This window comes from Musca domestica, unplaced genomic scaffold, assembly GCF_030504385.1.
Source record: "Musca domestica strain aabys unplaced genomic scaffold, Musca_domestica.polishedcontigs.V.1.1 107, whole genome shotgun sequence".
Classification (NCBI taxonomy): Eukaryota; Metazoa; Arthropoda; class Insecta; order Diptera; family Muscidae; genus Musca; species Musca domestica.
The window spans coordinates 344,947-366,554 of NW_026712125.1; the positions used below are offsets into that span (position 1 = coordinate 344,947).

Consider the following 21,608-nt stretch of genomic DNA (forward strand, 5'->3'; position numbering starts at 1 on the left):
ATGGAGAAAAGATTCTCAACAAAATTCCATTTCATTCTTCTGAAGAAAAGAAATCGGTAAATATCGCAGAAGTTGCTGGAATTTGAGGTTTAATTATGGTATAAATCCATTTTTGTAAAATTGTACAGCTTTCCCCAATTGGGGCAATTTTCCGAAAATACTTTGTTTTAGGTGGCTGGAGTCAATGGAACAAATGTTCTACATCAAATTTAAATATGAGTTCCCGAACAAAAAAATTCTGTAAATATAATATTTATCCACAAAATTTAGGCATCCATATGGGCTTATAGAGACGAATTAAACATTTTTTCTTTCTCAAATTGTCCCGCCAAATTGAATCTTAATTCGGGTGGGTGGTGTCAAGGAAAAAAATATTCCTAATACAATTTCGTTATAGGTCACCAAAGATGAGAAAGTGTGAATTCCTAGAATTTGAGATCTAAAATTGGTATGAAATGATTCGGCAATTGGACAAAAAAATCTATTACACTTCACCTTGGAGAAGAAAAGTCTCCTTTTTAAGGATATTCTTTAGAAGAATATCCTGGAAGACTTTTAAAACAGGTCCTCAAGTTTTTTCTTGGTAGCAGTAAAAAGCGAAAAACACACACTAACGGTCATCTTTATTTTCTATAAAGAGATTTTAAACACAATCGCCTGAAAGTATGCTTTACATTTGAGGTGTAATTATTCTGTTATTAACATGACATAAAAGAGTTGCCATCGTTTTTAACTTGCTCAATACCTTTTGAGTCTGCAAAACAGTTTCAAAAATTCAAAAAAAAAAAAAAACGAAATAAATATTTTGTGATTGGAAAAATATCCATTCCAAACCTTTTTTGGAACAACACAATGTGTTGGGGGTATTATAATTTGATTGGGCCAAAAAGTTTGTAACCCCTCAAAATATTGGTCCTAGACCCACGATGTTACATATGGATCTTCCTATCTCACCAAGCTGAATCGAGCTGATTTAGAATCACGCTACAGGGAGCAATTATGAGCCGATCCTAACCAAATATAGCATTTACAAGTGGAATGAGGGTCAGAAAAGAAGTCCATTAAAAAATAAGAAACTTTTCGAGTTGCGGAACAGTTATTGGTGTTGTATAACAGTTATGCCAAACTGTCATACGATTCCAAAAAAGCATTATAAATGTTTTCTTTTACTATATATAGGTATAAAATGTGAATTGGGTCGAAATTTCACAGTATAACAGTTTCCATAAACTTTTATACTATTAAACAAATTAATAAAAAACCAAAAAGACATTATACTAGCTAAAAATCTTTCTTTAAAAGAGTTTTTTTTATTGAAACGGGATGTAGAACGGATATTTGTGTTGTATAACAGTTATGCTAAACTGCTATACACGTCTAAAAACACATTAGAAATGTTTACTATTCCTTTATATAGGTATATAATGTGAATTGGAGTGAAATTTCACAGTATAACAGTTTTACAAAACTGTTATACTACAATAAAAAAAACTAAAAAAATATATAATCTTCTAACTTGCATACTATTCAATGGCAGAAAATCCTTAGATATGTATATGACTTCATTTTGGGCCTCCATTGGTAGAAACTTTTCAAGAATGTGCCACTTTTGTTAGTATAACAGTTATTTCAGACAGTTATACAGCTAAAATTCATTATATAAAAGTGTTTCTTGAATTGAAACGAGTTGTACAACAGTTATTGGTGCCGTATAACAGTTATGCCAAACTGTTATACTCGTCCAAAAACACATAATAAATGTTTATTTTTCATTTGTATGGGAATACAATGTGATTTGAAGTGAAATTTCATAATATAACAGTTTTCATAAACTGTTATACAACTAAAAAAACGTCAAAAATTTATATTATCTTCCAGAAAATTCTTAAAAATATATGTCGCCTCAGTTTAGGTCTCTATTGGTAGCAAGTGGCTAAGAATGTTCTAATTTTGTGGGTATAACAGTTATTTCAGACCGTTATACAGTTTCTTTCATTCTTCAAAAGTGTTTTTTGAATTAAAATGGGTTGTACAACAGTTTTTGCTGCTGTATAACAGTTATGTCAAACTGTTATACTCTTCCCAAAAGGCATTATAAATGTTTACTTATCATTTGTATGGGTATACAATGTGATTTGGAGTGAAATTTCATAATATAACAGTTTTCATAAACTGTTATACAACAACAAAAAACTAAAACATTCATAATCTTCTAACATGCATACTATTCAGTTTTTGAAATGTAAACAGTTATTGGAGCTGTATAAAAGTTATGTCAAACTGTTATACTCGTCTAAAAACCCATTATATATACTCAATTGTCCTTTATATAGGTTTACACTAAAATTTGGTGTACAATTTTACAGTATAACAGTTTTTATAAACTGTTATACAACTGTAAAAAAAACAAATAAAAAATTATATATTCTGAATACATATTCCTCGTTTTTTGTAAAAAACAAAACTATTTAAAAAAGCTAGTTTTTGAATAATTCTTAGAATTTCAAATACTCTGAAAATCCACGTTTGAATATTCTATTTTTGGAAACGAAAAAAAAAAATTAAAAACAAAGTCTAAAAAATGAATTATAAAAAAAATATCTTAAAAAATAAAATTCAAATAACTCACGTTCTCTCGTTATTTTTTTTTTTTTTTTAATTTTTAATTTTTAAAAAAATCCAATTTTTATTTTTTCCCCTAAATATTTTTGTGTCTTTTTGTTTGCCTATTTAAATACTGTGTTCCATTTCCATTGCTTCCCTTTTGACAGCTACATTTTACCCAAATATTGCTGTTATTCTCAGCAAAACATTGACAACAAAAACCCAGCTGATTAGTTGTTTATTGTGTGTGAGTGGGAGAGAGAGTTTAAGAGAGAGAGAGAGAGAGAGAGCCGTCAAGTAGCATGTGATGGAAAAACAGGTGATACATAACATGTCTTGTGGGGGTTTTGTTTTCAAATAACTTTTCTGTCGCTCTTTTTCACTCTCTCTCTCTCCCTTTCTTTGGCATAGAAACTCTCTTGGTTTCTCTGTTGTGTTGCCTGTCAAAAGGATGTCTGCTGTTGTAACAAGTTTGTCATGTGTTGTGTGTGAAACCGAACCAGGAAATAAAATTAGATAAAAAAACAAATTAAAATTAAAAGAAAAAACCACAAAATTTACAACATTTTGTGGTGGTGGTGTCACAGCAGGAGGTTCTGTTTTTGTTGTTGTGGTTCTACCCATTTCTGGGTAACCAAATGAAAGTGCAATCGTGTGTTTTTTTTTATCATTTAAACATTGTTGCTGTATTGGATATGCTGGCTGGCTAGCTGGCAGGCCCTCTTTTCCTTTGTTTTTATTTGTTGTTGTGTGTGGTTTCGCTGCGAGAGAGAGCGCCCTCAGTTCTTATAGCACCAAACTGCTGCCCAAACAAATCCCGCAGTCAGTCATCATCGGTCGTCGTGTGAGCCGCGAGTCAAGTTGCCTTCTTCGTGTCGTTGTTTTCGGTGCGCTAGCTAGTTTTGCAAAACCTAGAATTTCGCCTGACAACCCGTCAGCAAGCCAGGCGACAGTTGAGGGAGTATAAAAAGCAATGAGTTTACCATTCTAAAGTTCAGTTTCGACTTTTGTAGCGCAAAGATATAAACCACGGACTGACGGATAGGGGAACAAAAAAAAAGAATAAAAAAAGTTAATAGAAAAAATAAATAATTTTTTAAGAAAAATAATAATTAAAAAAAATAATGTCTTTTCAAAGCTGAGTTTTGAAAATTACAAAAAAAAATTTAAAAAAAAATTTTATTGATAAAAATAATTCATAAAATATTGTGAGTGCGTGCGTGTGTGCAAAAGAAAAGTGTACAAAAAATCAAGTACCACAAAAGAAAAACAAAAGCAAAATGCTGATAAACAAATTCTAGGCTTATCCAGTCAGAGAGAAATAAAATGTCAACAAAGAAGTAAGGCCTCCCTCCCAAAATGGCATTTTCTTTTATTAAAAATTCGTATTTTGTTGTTAAAAAAAACATTTAAAATTTGTCTTTGAAATGGGAAGTCTGCCACACAAATTTCAATTGAAATTTTATTTCTTCACCATAAAATAATTGTTTTTCAATGCATCTTTAGTTATCAAATAACAGAAATACTGTAAAGAGATTAACACCAAAGAGACTGCAAGTATTTATTTAATATTTTTCTAAATCAATTATTTGTTATTCTTCCAAAAACAATCCCGTTTTTTAAATAAAATCAACCTCCAGAGCATGTCTGTCATAAAAATTCCAATTGGAATTTTTCTTTTTTCTTCCTTTAAACTCATTGTTGTTTTTTCTAATGCAAGCTTACTCTGTGTGTTATGCAAAAACAAAAAAAAAAAAAAAAAATACCGTAAAGAGATTACCCCGGTCAGTGAGTGGGAGAGAGAGACTGAGTTGGGGAGAGACAATGAGATTTCTTCACATCAAACAAAACAAGGACTGTAATGGGAAAATAAAAAAAAAATAATAAGAAAAGGGAAAACTAAACAAAATAACGGCACATCTTCATCTGGCACTAACTACAACCAGGAAGAGTAAGAGTAATTGTGTTTTTTTCTTTTGCTTTTTTTACTCTCTCTCTCTCATGGATGTGTGTATGAGCGCCCCCCCAACTAACTGTGAGACATCTTCAAGTGTATATTTCATTCATTGTTCTTGTTGTTGTTGTTTGTTATTGCCAAAACTCTTGTTGTGCCAGGGTGTGAGTGTAGTTTACTGTTGCTGCTGCCCTTAAAGCATAGCTGGTTTTATTTCCTTTCAGAGTCTCAAACAACTGAGACTCTCTCCTTCTACTTTTTTTTAAGTCATATATGCATAACAACACACATATATATTTATAAACACATGCATTGGCGTCGTCACATGTGTTCCTTTAATTGTGTGTCTCTTCATTGCCGCAAAAAATAAAAACACAACAAATTGGATTTTTTTAATGGATTTCGGACTCCTTTTTTATGGGGAAACCCAGAAAAAACGTTAATAACATTTTCAATTGGTTTTTTATTATTGTCATGTTAGAGAGACTACAGAGAGTATGGTTGAGAGTGTTTTTTTTTGCCAGAATGAGGCTATGCTGATAAGGGAAGTCTGAATGGTTTTGAGAAGTCTTGATAAAATTATTGGAGGAGAAAACAAAACATTTTAAATTTCTCCAAATAATCAGTGAAATTTTAGGAATATTTTTTAAAATTAATTTTGTAAAAAAAATTATTTTATAAAAAATCCTAGACATAAAAATTGCATTTTGAGAGGCAAGTAGTATTTTTAGAAAGAAACAAAAAAAAATGAAAAAACCGTGAAATAACGGTTTTAGACTATAGGGCTCTTTGGACCAAATCCCAATTCAGGACATTTGGAGCCGAGCTAGGTTGACGATAAGTAATGAAGGGAGTATTCGATTTGGTCCGAACTTGGTACATCGCATTATTTTTATCCAACTTAGACAGAATTCACAGATGGGCAATATCGGCCCACTGCTTCGAGTACCTCCCTCACAAAAGGTCAAAATGTTCAAAGAAAAAATTAACCTTATTGAACGAGAAATGATCAAACAATTTTCTGTAAACTTTGGAAATTCTAATATTTTTATTAGTTGTAGGTGAGGTGCAAAAATGGACGACATCGGTTCACTACTTCAAGCATCTTCCCCACAAAGGGTTAATTTTTTTAATAATTATAACTCTTATAAAATATGAAACATGAGTCCGATTGTCTTCAAATTTTGCACATCTCAACATTTCTAGCAAGACAAGATCTGGCATGAAGAACGGATAGAACGGACCACTCCTTTTGGTACCTCCCCCACAAAGGGGTTAAAATTGTGAATAACTATGAAGCTCATAAAATACAAAATGAACATCCGATTCCTTTCAAACTCGGCACATTCCAATATTTCTATGAACACAAGATTAGGTATGAATATGGAATATATCTGACCATCCCTTCTGATACCTCCCCCACAAAGGGGTCAACATTTTGAATAATTAAAATTATAATAAAATGCGGAATAAGATTTCGATTCTTCTCAAACTTCGCATATCTCAATATCTCTATTAACACATGATTTTATGTGAAGATGATATCTATCGATCTATCCCTTCTGGTACTTCCCCCACAAAGGGCTCAAAATTTTGAATAACCAAAGAGCTCATAAAACGCAAAATAAGCTTCCGATTTCTTTCAAATTCCACACATCTTAATATTTCTATTAATACAAGATCTGTTGTGAAAATGGTAGATATCGACCCACCCCTTCTGGTACCTCCCCCACAAAGGGTTTGAAATTTTGAATAATTAAAACGATCATAAAGTACGAAATTAGCATCCGACTCTCTTCAAGTTCCACGCATATCAATATTTCTATCAATACAAGATCTATTGTGAAGATGGGATATATTCGCCCACCCCTTCTGGTACCTCCCCCACAAAGGGGTCAACATTTTGAATAATTGAAACGATCATAAAATGCGAAATAATTATCAGATTCTGTTCAAACTTCGCAGATCTCAATATATCTGTTATCACTAAATTTTGGTGTAAAGATGATGCGTATCGGTCTATCCTTTCTGGTACCTCCCCCACAAAGGGTTTGAAATTTTGAATAATTAAAACGATCATAAAACGCAAAATAAGCACCTGATTTCTTTCAAATTTCATACCTCTTAATATTTCTATTAATACAAGATCTGTTGTGAAAATGGTAGATATCGGTCCACTCCTTCTGGTATCTCCCCCATAAAGGGGTTAAAATTTGGTTAAACAAAAACGCTCATAAAATGCGAAATAAACACCCATTTCATTCCAAACTTCACATATTCCAATATTTTCACTAACGCAATATCTGTTGTGAAAATGGTCGATATCGGTCCACCCCTTCTGGTACCCCTCCCACAAATTGTCACTATTTTCAGTACTTACATCTCTCATAGCTTGCGAAACTAGTCAGCGATTCCTTGCAAACTCGGTATATCTAAATATTTCTCTCAGCCAGAGAGCAGATGTGAAAATGAGATTGACTTAAGTCTTGATTTTTTTCTAATTTTTTTTTAAATATTTTTGGAATTTGTATTTTTTTTTTATTTTTTTTTAGTTCCTGAAAATATTTTATTTGACTCTTGAAGAACATTCCTCAAATTTCCATCTATTTGTAGGATCTACCATAATTTTTTTAAACAACCTACATCAATTTCTCTCCTCTATATCTCTCTTCCTTCCTCCAAAACAATATTTCAGACTCACTCGTGAAAATTTTCAATTTTTTTTCTAATTTCTGAAAATATTTCACTTTAGTCTTGAAAAACAATCCTCCAAAATTAAATTTTTTTGGGGTTTCCCCATCATTTTTGAAACTTACCTGCATCGAGCATCAATTATTCTCCCCTCCCTCATTCCCTTTTCTAAAAAAAATTTCCAAACTCACTCTTTAAAAAATTTTAAATATTTTTTCCGAATTTTTGAAAATATTTCATTTGGCTCTTGAAAAACATTCCACAAAATCCAATTTTTTGAAGTTTTCTATCAATTTTTGAAACAACCTGTATCCAAAACATTATTTCAAACTCCCTCGTGAAAAATTTCATTTTTTTCTAATTTCTGAAAACTTTAATTTTGGCTTTTGAAAAACATTCCTCAAAAATCCAATTATTTTGGCGTTTCTCCATAATTTTTGCAACCAACCAGCATCGAAAATCAATTTCTCTTTTCTATCTCTCTCCCTTTTCCAAAATAATATTTCAAATTCCCACTTAAAAAATTAAATTTTTTTTTTTTTAATTTCTGAAATTTTTTCATTGGGCTCTTGAAAAACATACCTCAAAAATCAATCTTTTATTTGGGTTTTTCCTATCATTTTTGAAACCAACCTGCATTGAGCATAAATTTCTCTTCTCTCTCCCTCCCTCCCTCTTCCAAAATAATATTTCAAATTCCCTCTTTAAAAAATTTTAAATATTTTTTTTAATTTTTTGAAAATATTTCATTTGGCTCTTGAAAAACATTCCTCAAAAATCCAATTTTTTGCCATTTCCCCATAATTTTTGCAACCAACCAGCATTGAGCATTAATTTCTCTTTTCTATCTCTCTCCTTTTCCAAAATTATATTTTAAATTCCCTCTTAAAAAATGTTTTAAATATTACTCTTAATATTTTTTAAATATTTAAATATATTTTTAAATTTCTGAAAATAAACATTCCTCAAAATCCATTTTTTATTTGAGTTTTCCCATCATTTTTGAAACCAACCAGCATTGAGCATCAATTTCTCTTCTCTCTCTCCCTCTTCCAAAATAATATTTCAAACTCCCTCTAACTGTAGTAACGTTTACACACCTCTTCCCCACCTCTCCATCCACTTAACACCCCAAACCAACACCTGCTGTGTTTGCTTGTTTGTTTTTTTATTTTTTTTGGCCGCAGCAACAAAATAACAACAACAAAAACAGTAATTAAACAATATTTTGGTCTGGCTACAAATGTGCCTGTTGTTGTTATTTAGACACCCTTGTTAGACGGCTTGAGCCCGCCAGGCAGACAATCAGTAACCCTCCATATAACTTGGCTTCCTTATCACCATCATCATCATCGTCATTACTGTGGTAACAGTGGGGGCAACACCTTACGACCCGTACACGCACACATTTCGGCTAATAACAAACCTACAACCCCCCAAATGTTACCAAGGAGTGAGAGTAATCACCAAACTCATATATCTGCTTTGTTGTTATTGTTTTTATTTTGTATTTTGTTCCGACAAGTTGTTGTTACTACAGACAATATAACCGTTTAGTTATTTCAAAGGGGAGAGAAAATAAAAACAAAAAAACATTAAACTCTACTTTTTCGGCAGGAATCTTGATGAAAATAAAGAGTAAGAGCATTTGTTGGCTCCCTATATGCATGAAGGAAGAGCAATAATGGGGGGAGAGCGAGAGAGTGAATATGGTGTTGCTTTGGGGGAAATAAGCATAACATGATTACTATCAACACCCTTGCATTGGCAAGCCATCATACTCTTCCCTTGGCTCTCACTCACTCTTTCTCTTTTTCCCTCCCAAATGGGATTTGGGCTTTCTCTTTACGGCAACTTCTCCCAAAAAAACACTCTGTTATGCATAGCAACAAATGTGTGTGTGTGGTGGGAGGGAGTTGAGTTTCGTTGGGTGGCAATGGGAGGTAAGGCATTTAATGTTGCTCGCCTGGGTTGGTGGGGAATTTAGCTGGTGTGTGAGTGTGAATGCGTGTGTTTGTGCACACCCATATGTTTGTAAACAAAAATTCAATGTTTTGTGTTTTTATTTTTTATATAAAAGGCATACTTTTTTGCGAATTTTGCCAATTTTTTTTTTTGCTTTTCACATAGAATTTTAGTGGAGCATAAAAATGCTTTTTGGTGCAGGCAGAAAGGTGTTCTTTTTTATTTATAATTTATTTATTTTTTTATTTCTGTTACTGCAAATGGAAATGGTAGAGTTGAGACTGTCAAAGAGGTAAAATTCATAACAAAAAAAAAAAAAAACCGGAGCACAACAAAACTGCCTTTTTGGCAAATTTAAAAAAAATAGTGAAAATCCAATGGTTTTTTTGTTGCTGCTGCTCAGTCTCATTGTAGCCGTAAAACACAAATCAAAAACCTGAAATAGTCAGCCAAGTTAATATGTTTATTGCATTACAACCATTTATGGCTCATATTTCATGAATAATGAAAACAAAAACTGGGCTAATTATTTTTTTCTTTTTGATATAAAATTTTTTTTTATATAAAAAATTTAATTTAAATAACAAGTGCTTAAATTACATGAAGGGAATTTTGGGATGGGTTGACATGAAAAAATAAACCTTCAAGAGATTACCAGAATTTAATATTGCTTATCATTTACGACATTTGGATAATATTGATAAGAAATTTTTGATGTCTGGGCTAAATTAATTAATAATATTTTTTTATTGAACTTAGATAAGGCTGATAATGCATTTACTTAATTTTTATAGGGCGCCTAAAACACTTATGTGATCCGAATAATGGGGATAATACATTTATGGCATTCGTATAATTTAGATAATAAATTCTATGGTTCGGATAGGGTTTAGAATAAAATTTCTGATGTCGGTAAAGCATTTTCGAGATCTGGATAAAATTGATAACCACTTGGATAATGATTGATTAGAGATTACCAGAATTTAATATTGCCTATCATTTTCGACATTTGGATCAGATATGTTCGATGTCTGGGCTAAATTAATTAATAAATTTTTTTATTGAACTTAGATAAGGCTGATAATGTATTTACTTGATTTTTTATAAGGCACCTAAAAAATTTATGTGATCCGAATAATGGGGATAATACATTTACGGCGTTAGTATAATTTAGATAATAAATTCTATGGTTCGGATACGGTTTAGAATAAAATTTCTGATGTCGGTAAAGCATTTTTGAGATCTGGATAAAATGGATAATACCTGGATAACTTCAATAATACCATTTCAGTATTCGGATAATGCGGATAAACAATTAATTTGGGTCCGAATAATGTGAAAAAAAAAATTATGATTCGGATAAGGCGGGTAATCCATTTTTTTTTCGCTCGGATAATGTATTTTCGAACTTTGGATAAAATGGATAAAACCTGGATAGCTTCAATAATGCCCTTTTCGTTATTCTGATAACGCGAATAAAGTGGATAATAACATTTATGATTAAAATAATGCACTTTTTCCGCTCGGATAATGTATTTTCGACTTTGGATAAAATGGATAATAGCTGGTGTTTTTAGGCTTACCTTTTTTGCCTTGAGCCTTCTTAAATTATAAGAAATATTTTTCTTTTAATTTTTAGTTCTTTTATTTGGATTTTGGGGTAGTGCAATTTTAGATATAAAATAGTTTTAAGTTTTCACTAGTTCATAAGATTTGCTTTATTTAGATAATTATATTTAGTTTGTAATTCAATAGGTTTTAAGTTTTATCTTAATTATAAGTTTTAAGTTAGCAGGTAAGTTTTAGCAATTAGTTTCACAATTATTCTTTTTGTTGTATATTGTATTTGTAGAAAGCTTTTGTTTAACATAGATAATTTTGTAATATTCTGTTTTTTCGTAATTTTGATACCTTTTGTTGTATTTCAATGTTCACTGGTTTTTGTAATATATAAATGTTGTTAGTTTTTTTTCCTTTTATTTTTGCACAGACACTTGTCACTCGGGGGGGAAACTTGCGCTCGCGACGGTAATTACATGAGAACTGATTATTGCCAAATTTGCATCGTCACATCAAACCTGTTTTGGCTGTTGACGATGCTTAGTTATTAGAATTCAGCATTGGAATTTACCGGTGGCTGCATAAATGTATGTGTGTATGTGTATGTATTTACATTATTTACATCATTTTGTTATGATGCCATTTATGCGGCCGCCGGTAAATGCCCAACCAACAGTGTTGGGCAAATTAATAGCAATATTATGAACATTTTCTGGGCCCCGAATGACAAGTGTAAGTATTCATTTCTAATATACCATAAGGATCTTCGGTCTTCAGTTCCTCGGCATGTTCTTGATTGGCCCAGCAAACACGTAGCCCAGTTGTGTGTTGTAGGCCAGGACATCTCCAATTCCAGCTGCTGTACACCCATCTTTCCTTATGGCGGAGTACGTGTCCGCTCCCAGTTCCACATCGATCGGACTATTTCCTCTGGGATCAGGGTCAGCTAAGGCGTAGCTCGTGAAGCATCTAGTGGGGTCTTCAAGTATTGGGTCCGAGTAAATGCGTCTTGGGAGATCTTCGATAATTACGGCATTTACCTTCAGACTCCAAGTACTGTTCGTGCGGCGGGGCGAAACTGTGAAGGTGGTGAATCGCTCCCCTTTGTACTCTCGCGACTGCAGACCCAGGCGACGGAACGCTGCATATGAGATCTTGGACATCGTCGCCGATTGGCTAACTATGGCCCGCAACATGCTGAAACCCTCCATACCCTCGGCCGTTATGCGTACCATAGCCGTCGGTACAAATACTAAGTCCCACGCGAAAGCTGGGGTGGTGACGGCTTCTATATTTAGGGATACCTCTTCCAATTGAGACGCCCCGTGCAATAGGGTATGGTGCCGGTAGTTGCATCTCCGGCAACCAGTTAAAGACGGGCAGTCGGGGGCCAAATGACTTCTCGCCAGGCAATTTCGGCAATACCCCCGACGCTCCACGGTCTCATACCGCTGAAAGGGCGTCTGCCGGCGGAACCTCTCACAGGCACTGAGGGCATGGTCTTCTTGGCATAGTCCACATGAATATTGCCAGTAGCTTGGTCTTTCTTGGCGTTGGCGGGGTCTTGCATCGGATCGACTTCGTTGACGTCTTTCAGGGGATGTGGAACTGGGACGTTGGATTGGCCGTAAGGGTCTGTTGGCGCTTCTTGCTGTAGGACGGGCAGATGAGGCTGGGCTACGGCTGCGATCGTCCAGACGGTAGTCCTGGTTGGGCAAGTAAGCGGCCATATCTGAAAGAAAATGAAGGCGAGTACTAAATTCTTTTTTGGGTGTGAATCCGACTAGTCAGTCGGAAAACAATTTGACAATTTTTGTTATGGGTCTGCTAATGTTGCCACTTGCCGTCCGTATGTCTACAACCCTGGTATTTTGATCACTGCCTGGATACGTTTTTTCGATACGACCTAACTTCCATTCATGCGGAGCCAATCTATCATCTTTTACGACAACTAAATCTCCCTCTTTGATATTCTCTTTTTCATATTTCCACTTAGTTCTTCTGTGAAGTTCGTGAAGATATTCTAATTTCCACCTGTTGCAAAAATATTGAGAAATAACTTTGAGTCTTTTCCAACGATTGACTAAGCTTAGATCTGTATCTGAAATGTCTGGTTCAGCTGGGGTAAGGATAGATGTTCCTATTAAGAAATGGCCAGGAGTCAAAGGGGAAAGGTCATTTGGGTCATCGCTAGCAGGACTTAAGGGTCGCGAATTAAGACAGCCTTCAATTCTTGCTAAAATAGTTGTAAATTCTTCAAAAGTGAAATTCATTTTTGGGATGCTTTTTCGTAAATGAATTTTAAATGATTTAACACCAGCTTCCCACAAGCCGCCCATGTGCGGAGCACCAGGAGGAATAAATTTCCAAGTAAGATTTTGAGTGAAGTTGTTTTGAATAGTGCTATTTTGAATATTCTTCATGAAAGCTAATCGATCTCGCTTTAATAGATCAACCGCTCCTACAAAGTTAGTTCCGTTGTCAGAAAATATACAAGATGGACAACCTCGCCGACTTATGAACCTAGAAAAAGCTGCAAGAAAGGCATATGTCGACAAATCGCTTGTGGGTTCTAAATGTATAGCCTTCGTGGCGAAACAAACAAACAGGCACACATAGCCTTTTGTAATAAAGCAGGCTCTTCCTGAATAACTTTTAATGTTAAAGGGTCCTGCGAAATCTACCCCTGTGTTTGTAAAGGGTCGAGAGAGAAAAGTACGTTCGGGTGGTAGCGAAGCCATTATTTGAGTTTGGGTTTGTTTTTTGTGAATTAAGCAGATTCGACATTTTCGTATGGTTTGTTTGATTAGCGATTTGAGTCCAAATATCCAGAATTCGGACCTTAATACTCGGGTCATTAATTGATTACCACCGTGCAAGGTGATCTTATGAGTGAATTCGACTAACAATTTGCTAAGCTTTGCGCCATGTGGTAGTATTATTGGATGACGTTCGCTATATGTAAGGGCTGGCGATTGTACCAATCTGCCATTTGCTCTAATAATACCCTTTGAGTCTAGAAACGGGTTGAGTGTCAATAGAGGACTTGAAGGAGAAATTTGAGTCTTTTTCATAAGTGAGTTGTATTCTTCGGCATATACGAATTTCTGGGTACGAATTATGCAAGATCGTTTTCCATCTTGGATTTCGGCTGCTGTAAGGTCTTGTGATGACGTGCGAAGATGTTGCCTATTTGCTCCAGTATTTTTCCAGAGTCTTAGAGCATATGCGTATGATCGATAAACTTTAGATAAAGAGGAGAAATTTTTTAAAGGGTCATCTCTTTCCGCGAAAAGAGTCATGACTTTTGCCGTTTTGGCTTCGGCGTTTGTGTCTTGTGGGATATCTTGTGTTGGCCAACGGTCTTCTGGCATTCTGAGCCATTGAGGTCCCTGCCACCAGAGTTCATTGGTCTTTAGCTCGGCGGGTGAACATCCACGGCTCGCAACATCAGCTGGATTATTTTCCGAATCGACATGTCTCCAATTTTCTTGTCCAACATTATCAGAAATTTCCGAGACTCTATTTCCAACAAATGTGCTCCAGTGACAAGGAGGCTTTTTTAACCATGCTAAGACGATGGTAGAATCGGTCCAAAATTGTGTCGAATATTTTGATATTTGTAGGCTATTAACAATGGATTTTGCTAACTTGGAGAGTAATACTGCCCCGCATAACTCGAGTCTGGGTATTGACAGTTTTTTAATTGGAGCGACACGAGTTTTTGCTGCTAGTAAGAATGTATGTGCGGTATGGTCAGTATTTTCCACTCTAATATATAGAGTGGCTCCATACGCGCTTTCCGACGCGTCACAAAATCCGTGAATCTCTACAGAACCATCTAGCGTGTATTGAATCCATCGAGGAACTCTGAGATATTCAATATCTTTGCTATTTTTGACAAAATTGTTCCAGTTCATTTGAGTTATTGGTTTTAATTGATCATCCCAGTCAATTTTGTCTAGCCAGATTTGTTGCATTATTAGCTTAGCTACAACAACCACCGGTGCCAGCCATCCACATGGGTCAAACAATTTGGCTATCGTTGATAAAACTTCTCTTTTTGAGGATATATTTTTATTTTCCATAGAAGGTGGTGTGAAAGAAAAATAATCGCCTGAGATATTCCATCGAATTCCAAGGGTCTTAGTAGAAGCATCTTCGGAAATGTCTAGCCAATTGAGTGGTAGTAAATGTTCATGTGGAATATCTTGTATTATTTTGTGATTATTTGACGCCCATTTCATTAGTGTAAAACCGGCAGAGTCTAAAGCGTCAGTTAATTCCTTTCGAGCTTTTATTGATTCATCCTCAGTGTGGCCGCCAGCTAATACATCATCAACATACAAATTATTCAAAATTATATTTGCGGCTCTAGGGTATAATTCTTTTATATCTTCTGCTAGTTTGAGAAGAGTTCTCAATGCTAAATATGGTGCGCAGTTAACTCCAAATGTAACTGTTAGCAGCTCATAATCCTCTACTGGGTTTTCAGGAGACTGTCTAAAGAGAATTCGTTGATATTTTGTTTGCTTTGAATCCAAAAGTATCTGTCGATACATCTTTGTTATATCTGCATTGAAGGCATATTTGAAGAATCTCCATTTTAAAATTTGCAATACCAAATCCTGTTGAAGAATGGGTCCAGGATATAGTAGGTCATTGAGACTTGTTTTGTTTGATGAAGGACAAGAAGCGTTAAATACGACTCTTAACTTCGTCGTGAGTCGATCGGGTTTTATCACAGCGTGATGTGGTAGATAATAATTTGGCATTTTATCTATTTCATTCGGATTGATTTTCCTCATATGACCAAGTTCTAAGTATTCAAGAATTGAGGCATCATATTGTTCTTTGATCTCAGGTGTTTTCATAAGTTTTTTCTCCATTCTGTAGAATTGAGCTAGGGCGATGTTTCGGGAATTCCCCAATTCTTCGCATTTTTTGAATGGGAGAGTCACCACATATCTTCCATCCTTGTTTCGTATTGTTGTTTCAGTGTAGTTTTGTTCGCAAAATTGGTCTTCTTCTGACCGTAAAACTTTTTTAGGGGTCTCTTCCACCTCCCAAAAACGTGTAAGTACTTTTTCTATTGAAGTTGTATTTAGAAGTGATATTTGTTTTCGTTGAAGGGTGCTTCCTGGTATGGGTCCTCCAACTATCCATCCAAATTTGGTTTTTTGTGTTAAAATTGATCCAAATGTTTTCATTGGAGTTCCAATTGTGAATATTAATGGTCCAATGTCCATTCCAATAAGTAAATCGATTGGTTGACTGACGTAAAATTTCGGGTCAGCCAGTTCTAATGCTGTTACATCTCGAAGTTGTGATTCATCTAAGTTTTGCGGTGGCAAATTTGTAGGTAAGTTCTTTAAAACTGGAGCCCAGACTTCCAGTTTAAAGCTAGGGTCGTATTTGGATCTCATAGTAAACAAGCAAGATTTCGTTGAAGTCTCAGAAACAAATTGACTTAAGCCAGTGACATGAACTAAGTTGTTCCGTGTAGGTAACTTCAAAAAGTTTTTCATCTTTTCAGAAATAAATGTGGATTGTGATCCTGAGTCTATTAGAGCTCGGGCATCGTAAAGTTGTCCTTTGGTTTCAATTTGTACTATTGCTGTAAAAAGTAGTGTTCCTCCAGATTGTCGCTCACAAATTTGCTTATCTTGGAGGGTCAAAGTAGTAATAGTAGTTGGTTCTAGGTTTGTAGTGGACTGTATTTGATTTGTAAGAGCGGCAGCACTAGTACTAGGTTGTGCTTCCACTCGAGCTAGGTATGTATTTGTTGTTTGGGTTTCCGTTCCCTTATGTAACAAAGTATTGTGTCGCATAGTACAAATCCGGCAGCCAAAGCGACTTTTGCAATCCTTTACTCCGTGATTTGATGACAAGCAATTGTAGCATATGTGTGATGTTTTCACGATGTGAATTCTGTCATTCACACTCTTTTTCAAAAATTCGCTGCAATCTCTAATGAAATGATTTGATTTGCAGACTTGACATGTTTGAGTATTTTTTGGTTTATTTTGTTGAGGTTGTGATACAGTAGTAGGTCTTCCTCCAAAATTGTTTGTATTTCTTGAGACATTTGTTTGAAATGTTTTCAAAAATCTAGGCGTTTGATTGTTAGTTGGTTTTTGTTGAGCAAATTTCGATATAGAGGGCTTTATATTTCCAACTGATTCCAAAGTTTTGAATTTGTTTGTTAAGAAAGCGTCAAACTGTTTCCATTTTGGAATCTGTTTGCAATCGCTTAATGAGTTCTCGAATTCTTCTAAAAAGCCTCTAGGTAATTTTGTTGAACAAATGTATATTAAAATCGGATCCCATCCTTTAACATCGACATCAAGCATCCCCAGTGTCTGAATGCAGCTATTTACCGTGCGTTGTAGTTTTTGAATTGTGTGACTTGATTCTGTAGAAACTCCAGGTAGATTAAAAAGTGTCTTGATTTCTTCATTAATTTGCATCCGTTTATTCTCGTAACGATCTATGAGATTTTTCCATGCTAATGTAAATCCATCATTTGTTAGTGGGACATGCGAAATAATTTCTCTAGCTTCTCCTGCGGTCTTCTGCGTTAAATGGAATAATTTTTCGACATTGCTTAATTTTGAATTGTTTATGTAAATTGCCGAAAATAGATCTCTGAAAGTTGGCCATTCTCTATAACCACCTTTAAATGTGTCGGTATCGCATGGAGGTAGCCGCGATACATTAGTAAAATCCACTTCCCTTCCTTGTTGTGATATCTCTGACTCTCTTTTCATTTTTTCCTGTGCCTTTTCATCCAAAATATTTTGAATTTGTCCATTTATTGAACTCAGCGCCTGTTTATATGATCCCATGGTATCCATATAATGTTTCCTCAGTTTATTTTTGTCGATGGTTTTTCCTCCTTCCTCTGGAACATAATCACGGCAGTCTAAATATGCCCTTTTGACCTGGTCCCATGCAGAATCCAACTCCATACGTGTTGTCTCCAAAGTATGAACCGTGTCATCCGGTTTGGTTATTGAAAAAATTGAAATATAATCCTGAAGATCGTTGACGCAGTTTGCGAATTTTTCGCTTAGGGTCTTATCCATTTTGATGCCTGAGTATTAACCTTTACCGAAATTTTGTTGTGTTGCAAAAATGAAAGGTAACCCAATGAAAAGGATTGACTTGGAATAAGATTCAAACTTTTATCCAGATTTTTATTTTTAAAAAATAAGGATAAGCTATCTTCTTCAATTTGATCAACGAAATCTATGTTCAATTATTGGTTTGGTTCGAATTATATTTCGTTTTCTTCCCAAAAGTTTCAAAATATTTGAAAAATTTCAACAATTTTCTTTGTATTTGACGCCGGTTTGATTTGATTAAAAATTGTTTGTTGGGTTGCCAAAGGGTCAATTTTTTGCCAAAAGAAGCCGAAAAAGAAAATAAAATCTCTTAAAGTCCCCTTACAGGAGGATTTTATTTTTGCAAATCGACAAATAATCCAAAAGTTTTTTTTTTTTTTTTTGTAACAAAATTGTGGAAACAAGAATTGCAAAAACAGAAATTACCAGAGATGTATTGTTACAATAAACGATTTTTTTTTTTCAAAAAACAACGAGAGTCTAGTTTGATAATCAAAGAGAAGTTGAAAATTCCAAAAAAAATTCCAGAAAATCCAAAAATATTTTCAACGACGTAAAAATGTGTGTTGGGTTGTCGAACAAAAGTTTCAAAATTTTTACTTAAAATCGCTTAATATCCTATGACAGGAGGATTTTATTTTATAAAAGCCAATAACTTTGATTATTGCTGTGAAAATTTGTCTGATTCAACAAATTTTCTAAATTCGCCAAATTTTTCGATAAAATTCGCAACGAGAGTTAGAGAAAATTATGTATGTATAAATCCAAATATTTCAGCAGAAATATTTCAAACAAATAATTTGGGTCAAAAATCCAAAAATTTGAGCAAAAATTTCCAAAAAAATTGATTTGGGTCAAGGTCCAGATATTTCAGCGGAAAATTTTATGTCCCAGCAAAATATTTCAAAAGAAAATAATTTGGGTCAAAATCCAAATATTTTCAGCATAAATTTCAAGGAATTGCAGAAAAATTCAAGAAATTGCAAAAAAAAATCCAAGGAAGAAATTTTTCCCAAAAAGTCGTGTAATGTGTCACAAAATCAAAAAAGTTTACCAGCAAAATATTTCTGCGAAAAATGCAAGAAATTAATTTTGGGTCACAGAAAAATTTTTAAGCTCCTTAGAGCAATAGATATTGTGCTAAATGGGAAAAAGGGTTAAAATTAGAATAAAAATAAAAATTGTAAATATATGGGATCGATTTTATGTCTGTCCACCAGACTCCGATATAAAATTTGTTCTCCAAAATTTCAAAAAAATTTGTAGTTTAAGTTTCAAATGTATGTCTGTCCACCAGACGCTTGCTTTTTTGCCAATAATTTTTTTTTTTTTTTTTTTTTTTTTTCAAAAATTTCAAAAAAAATTTGTAGGTTTTGTATCACATGTGTGTCTGTCCACCAGACGCTTGCTTGGTTTCCAAAATTTTCAAAAAAAATTTAGGTTATTTTTTGTCTGTCCACCAGACGCTATTTTTTTTTTTTTAAACGGTTGTTATTTACTTCTTTATGTTATCGATAGGCGCCAAATATTTCCAAAAAATATGGCGACTATATTTTGCAAGTGACGCTTTGTTTCCAAAAAATTGTATATACTTTTTGCAATATGGCGTTTATATATTTGCCAAGTTTGGTGACGCCAATTTTCCAAAGTTCAAAGCTTATGTATTTGTGTCAATATGGCGCTTATGTATTTACCTGAACTCCACGTTCAGAAAATTCCAAGATTTTTAGTATATATATAGTTATTTATGGCTGAAAATTCCCGCTATTTTTGAAAAAAATATGTGTCTGTCCGCTTTTTTCCTTCGGGTCAATAGCCAAATGTCCGTCCACAAAAATGGCTCCAAATTGGGAAATTTTCCGTCACAGTGTCTAAGTGGGCAACTAGCAGCTTTGAATATGGGTCAAAGTGTTATTGCAAATTATGGGAATATGCGGGTCAATGCAAATATTGAAGATTTGCCTGCTCCCGAAATGCCCTTTTGTGTCAAAAAAGAAATTTAAACGAGTACTCACTTTGATTTTGGGTTTTGGGTCTCGGTTGTTGTTGGTGTTGTTGTGCTGCGTGTGTCCGTCCGTCTCTCCTTGCTGCTGGTTCCACAATTTTCCTTGTTGTTGCTCTCTGTGTCACTGTATATTGTCTCTTTTGTATCACTTTCTATTGTCTTTTTGGGTAAATTAATCTTTAATGTCACTTTTTTTTATGTCACTCTTCTTTTTGTATAAAAAAATTAATGTCACTTTTCTTCTTGTATAAAAAATTAATGTCACTTCAACTTCTTCTTGTTAATTTGTTGAAAAAATTTTTTTATTTTTCTTTTTTAAAATTGAAGAAAAAATTTAATTTTTCTAAAATTTTAAAAATTTATTTATTTTCTTGTAGCACTGTGTAACTTTACTTTTTGTTGCACTGTGTAAAGTCTATTTTTTGTTAATTATTTTTTTTTTTTCAACTCTTTTTAAACTTTGCACTTATTTTTGAACCCCACTGTATTTTTTTCTATTTCACTGTTCTTTTTTCTCACTGTTCTTTTATGCGTCCACTCACAAATTGTTCTTTTTTGTTTTTAATTATTTAAAAAACTTTCACTTTTTGATCCGGCTCTGGAGGACCAAATGTTTTTAGGCTTACCTTTTTTGCCTTGAGCCTTCTTAAATTATAAGAAATATTTTTCTTTTAATTTTTAGTTCTTTTATTTGGATTTTGGGGTAGTGCAATTTTAGATATAAAATAGTTTTAAGTTTTCACTAGTTCATAAGATTTGCTTTATTTAGATAATTATATTTAGTTTGTAATTCAATAGGTTTTAAGTTTTATCTTAATTATAAGTTTTAAGTTAGCAGGTAAGTTTTAGCAATTAGTTTCACAATTATTCTTTTTGTTGTATATTGTATTTGTAGAAAGCTTTTGTTTAACATAGATAATTTTGTAATATTCTGTTTTTTCGTAATTTTGATACCTTTTGTTGTATTTCAATGTTCACTGGTTTTTGTAATATATAAATGTTGTTAGTTTTTTTTCCTTTTATTTTTGCACAGACACTTGTCACTCGGGGGGGAAACTTGCGCTCGCGACGGTAATTACATGAGAACTGATTATTGCCAAATTTGCATCGTCACATCAAACCTGTTTTGGCTGTTGACGATGCTTAGTTATTAGAATTCAGCATTGGAATTTACCGGTGGCTGCATAAATGTATGTGTGTATGTGTATGTATTTACATTATTTACATCATTTTGTTATGATGCCATTTATGCGGCCGCCGGTAAATGCCCAACCAACAGTGTTGGGCAAATTAATAGCAATATTATGAACAGCTGGATAGCTTCAATAATACCATTTCAGTATTCGGATAATGCGGATAAACAATTAATTTGGGTCCGGATAATGTGGATAATAAAATTTATGATTCGGATAAGGCGGGTAATGCACTTTTTTGCTCGGATAATGTATTTTCGAACTTTGGATAAAATGGATAATACCTGGATAGCTTCAATAATGCCCATTTCATTATTCGGATAACGCGAATAACGTGGATAATAACTTTTATGATTAAAATAATGCACTTTTTTCGCTCGGATAATGTATTTTCGAACTTCGGATAAAATGGATAATAGCTGGATAGCTTCAATAATGCCCGTTTCATTATTCGGATAACGCGAATAACGTGGATAATAACATTTATGATTAAAATAATGCACTTTTTT

The 21,608-nt window shown here is 33.8% G+C and overlaps 2 protein-coding genes across 4 annotated transcripts in view; one reads left to right on the forward strand and one right to left on the reverse strand.

The window, feature by feature from the left end:
- Nucleotides 1–3,184: 3,184 nt before the first annotated feature.
- LOC101901814 (galactosylgalactosylxylosylprotein 3-beta-glucuronosyltransferase P) overlaps nucleotides 3,185–21,608 on the forward strand; it is a 157,416-nt gene continuing 138,992 nt past the window's right edge. For 2 of the 3 annotated variants that reach the window (XM_059128868.1, XM_059128863.1), the window contains exon 1: nucleotides 3,185–3,944. The gene's annotated coding sequence lies outside the window, so the exon portion shown is untranslated. The remainder of the gene's footprint in view (nucleotides 3,945–21,608) is intronic. The other variant, XM_059128871.1, reaches the window with a different exon arrangement.
- On the reverse strand, nucleotides 10,835–20,160 carry LOC131805572 (uncharacterized). Its single transcript, XM_059128876.1, has 2 exons — nucleotides 19,917–20,160; nucleotides 10,835–12,506 (listed from the first exon to the last, which is right to left on the reverse strand). Exon 2 carries the CDS (start codon nucleotides 12,502–12,504, stop codon nucleotides 11,548–11,550), a length of 957 nt encoding a protein of 318 aa, XP_058984859.1. The 5' UTR covers nucleotides 12,505–12,506; nucleotides 19,917–20,160; the 3' UTR covers nucleotides 10,835–11,547.

Bases quoted from the DNA above. Each gene is read 5' to 3' on its own strand.
- LOC131805572 (XM_059128876.1), bottom strand. From the start codon at position 12,504: ATGGCCGCTTACTTGCCCAACCAGGACTACCGTCTGGACGATCGCAGC.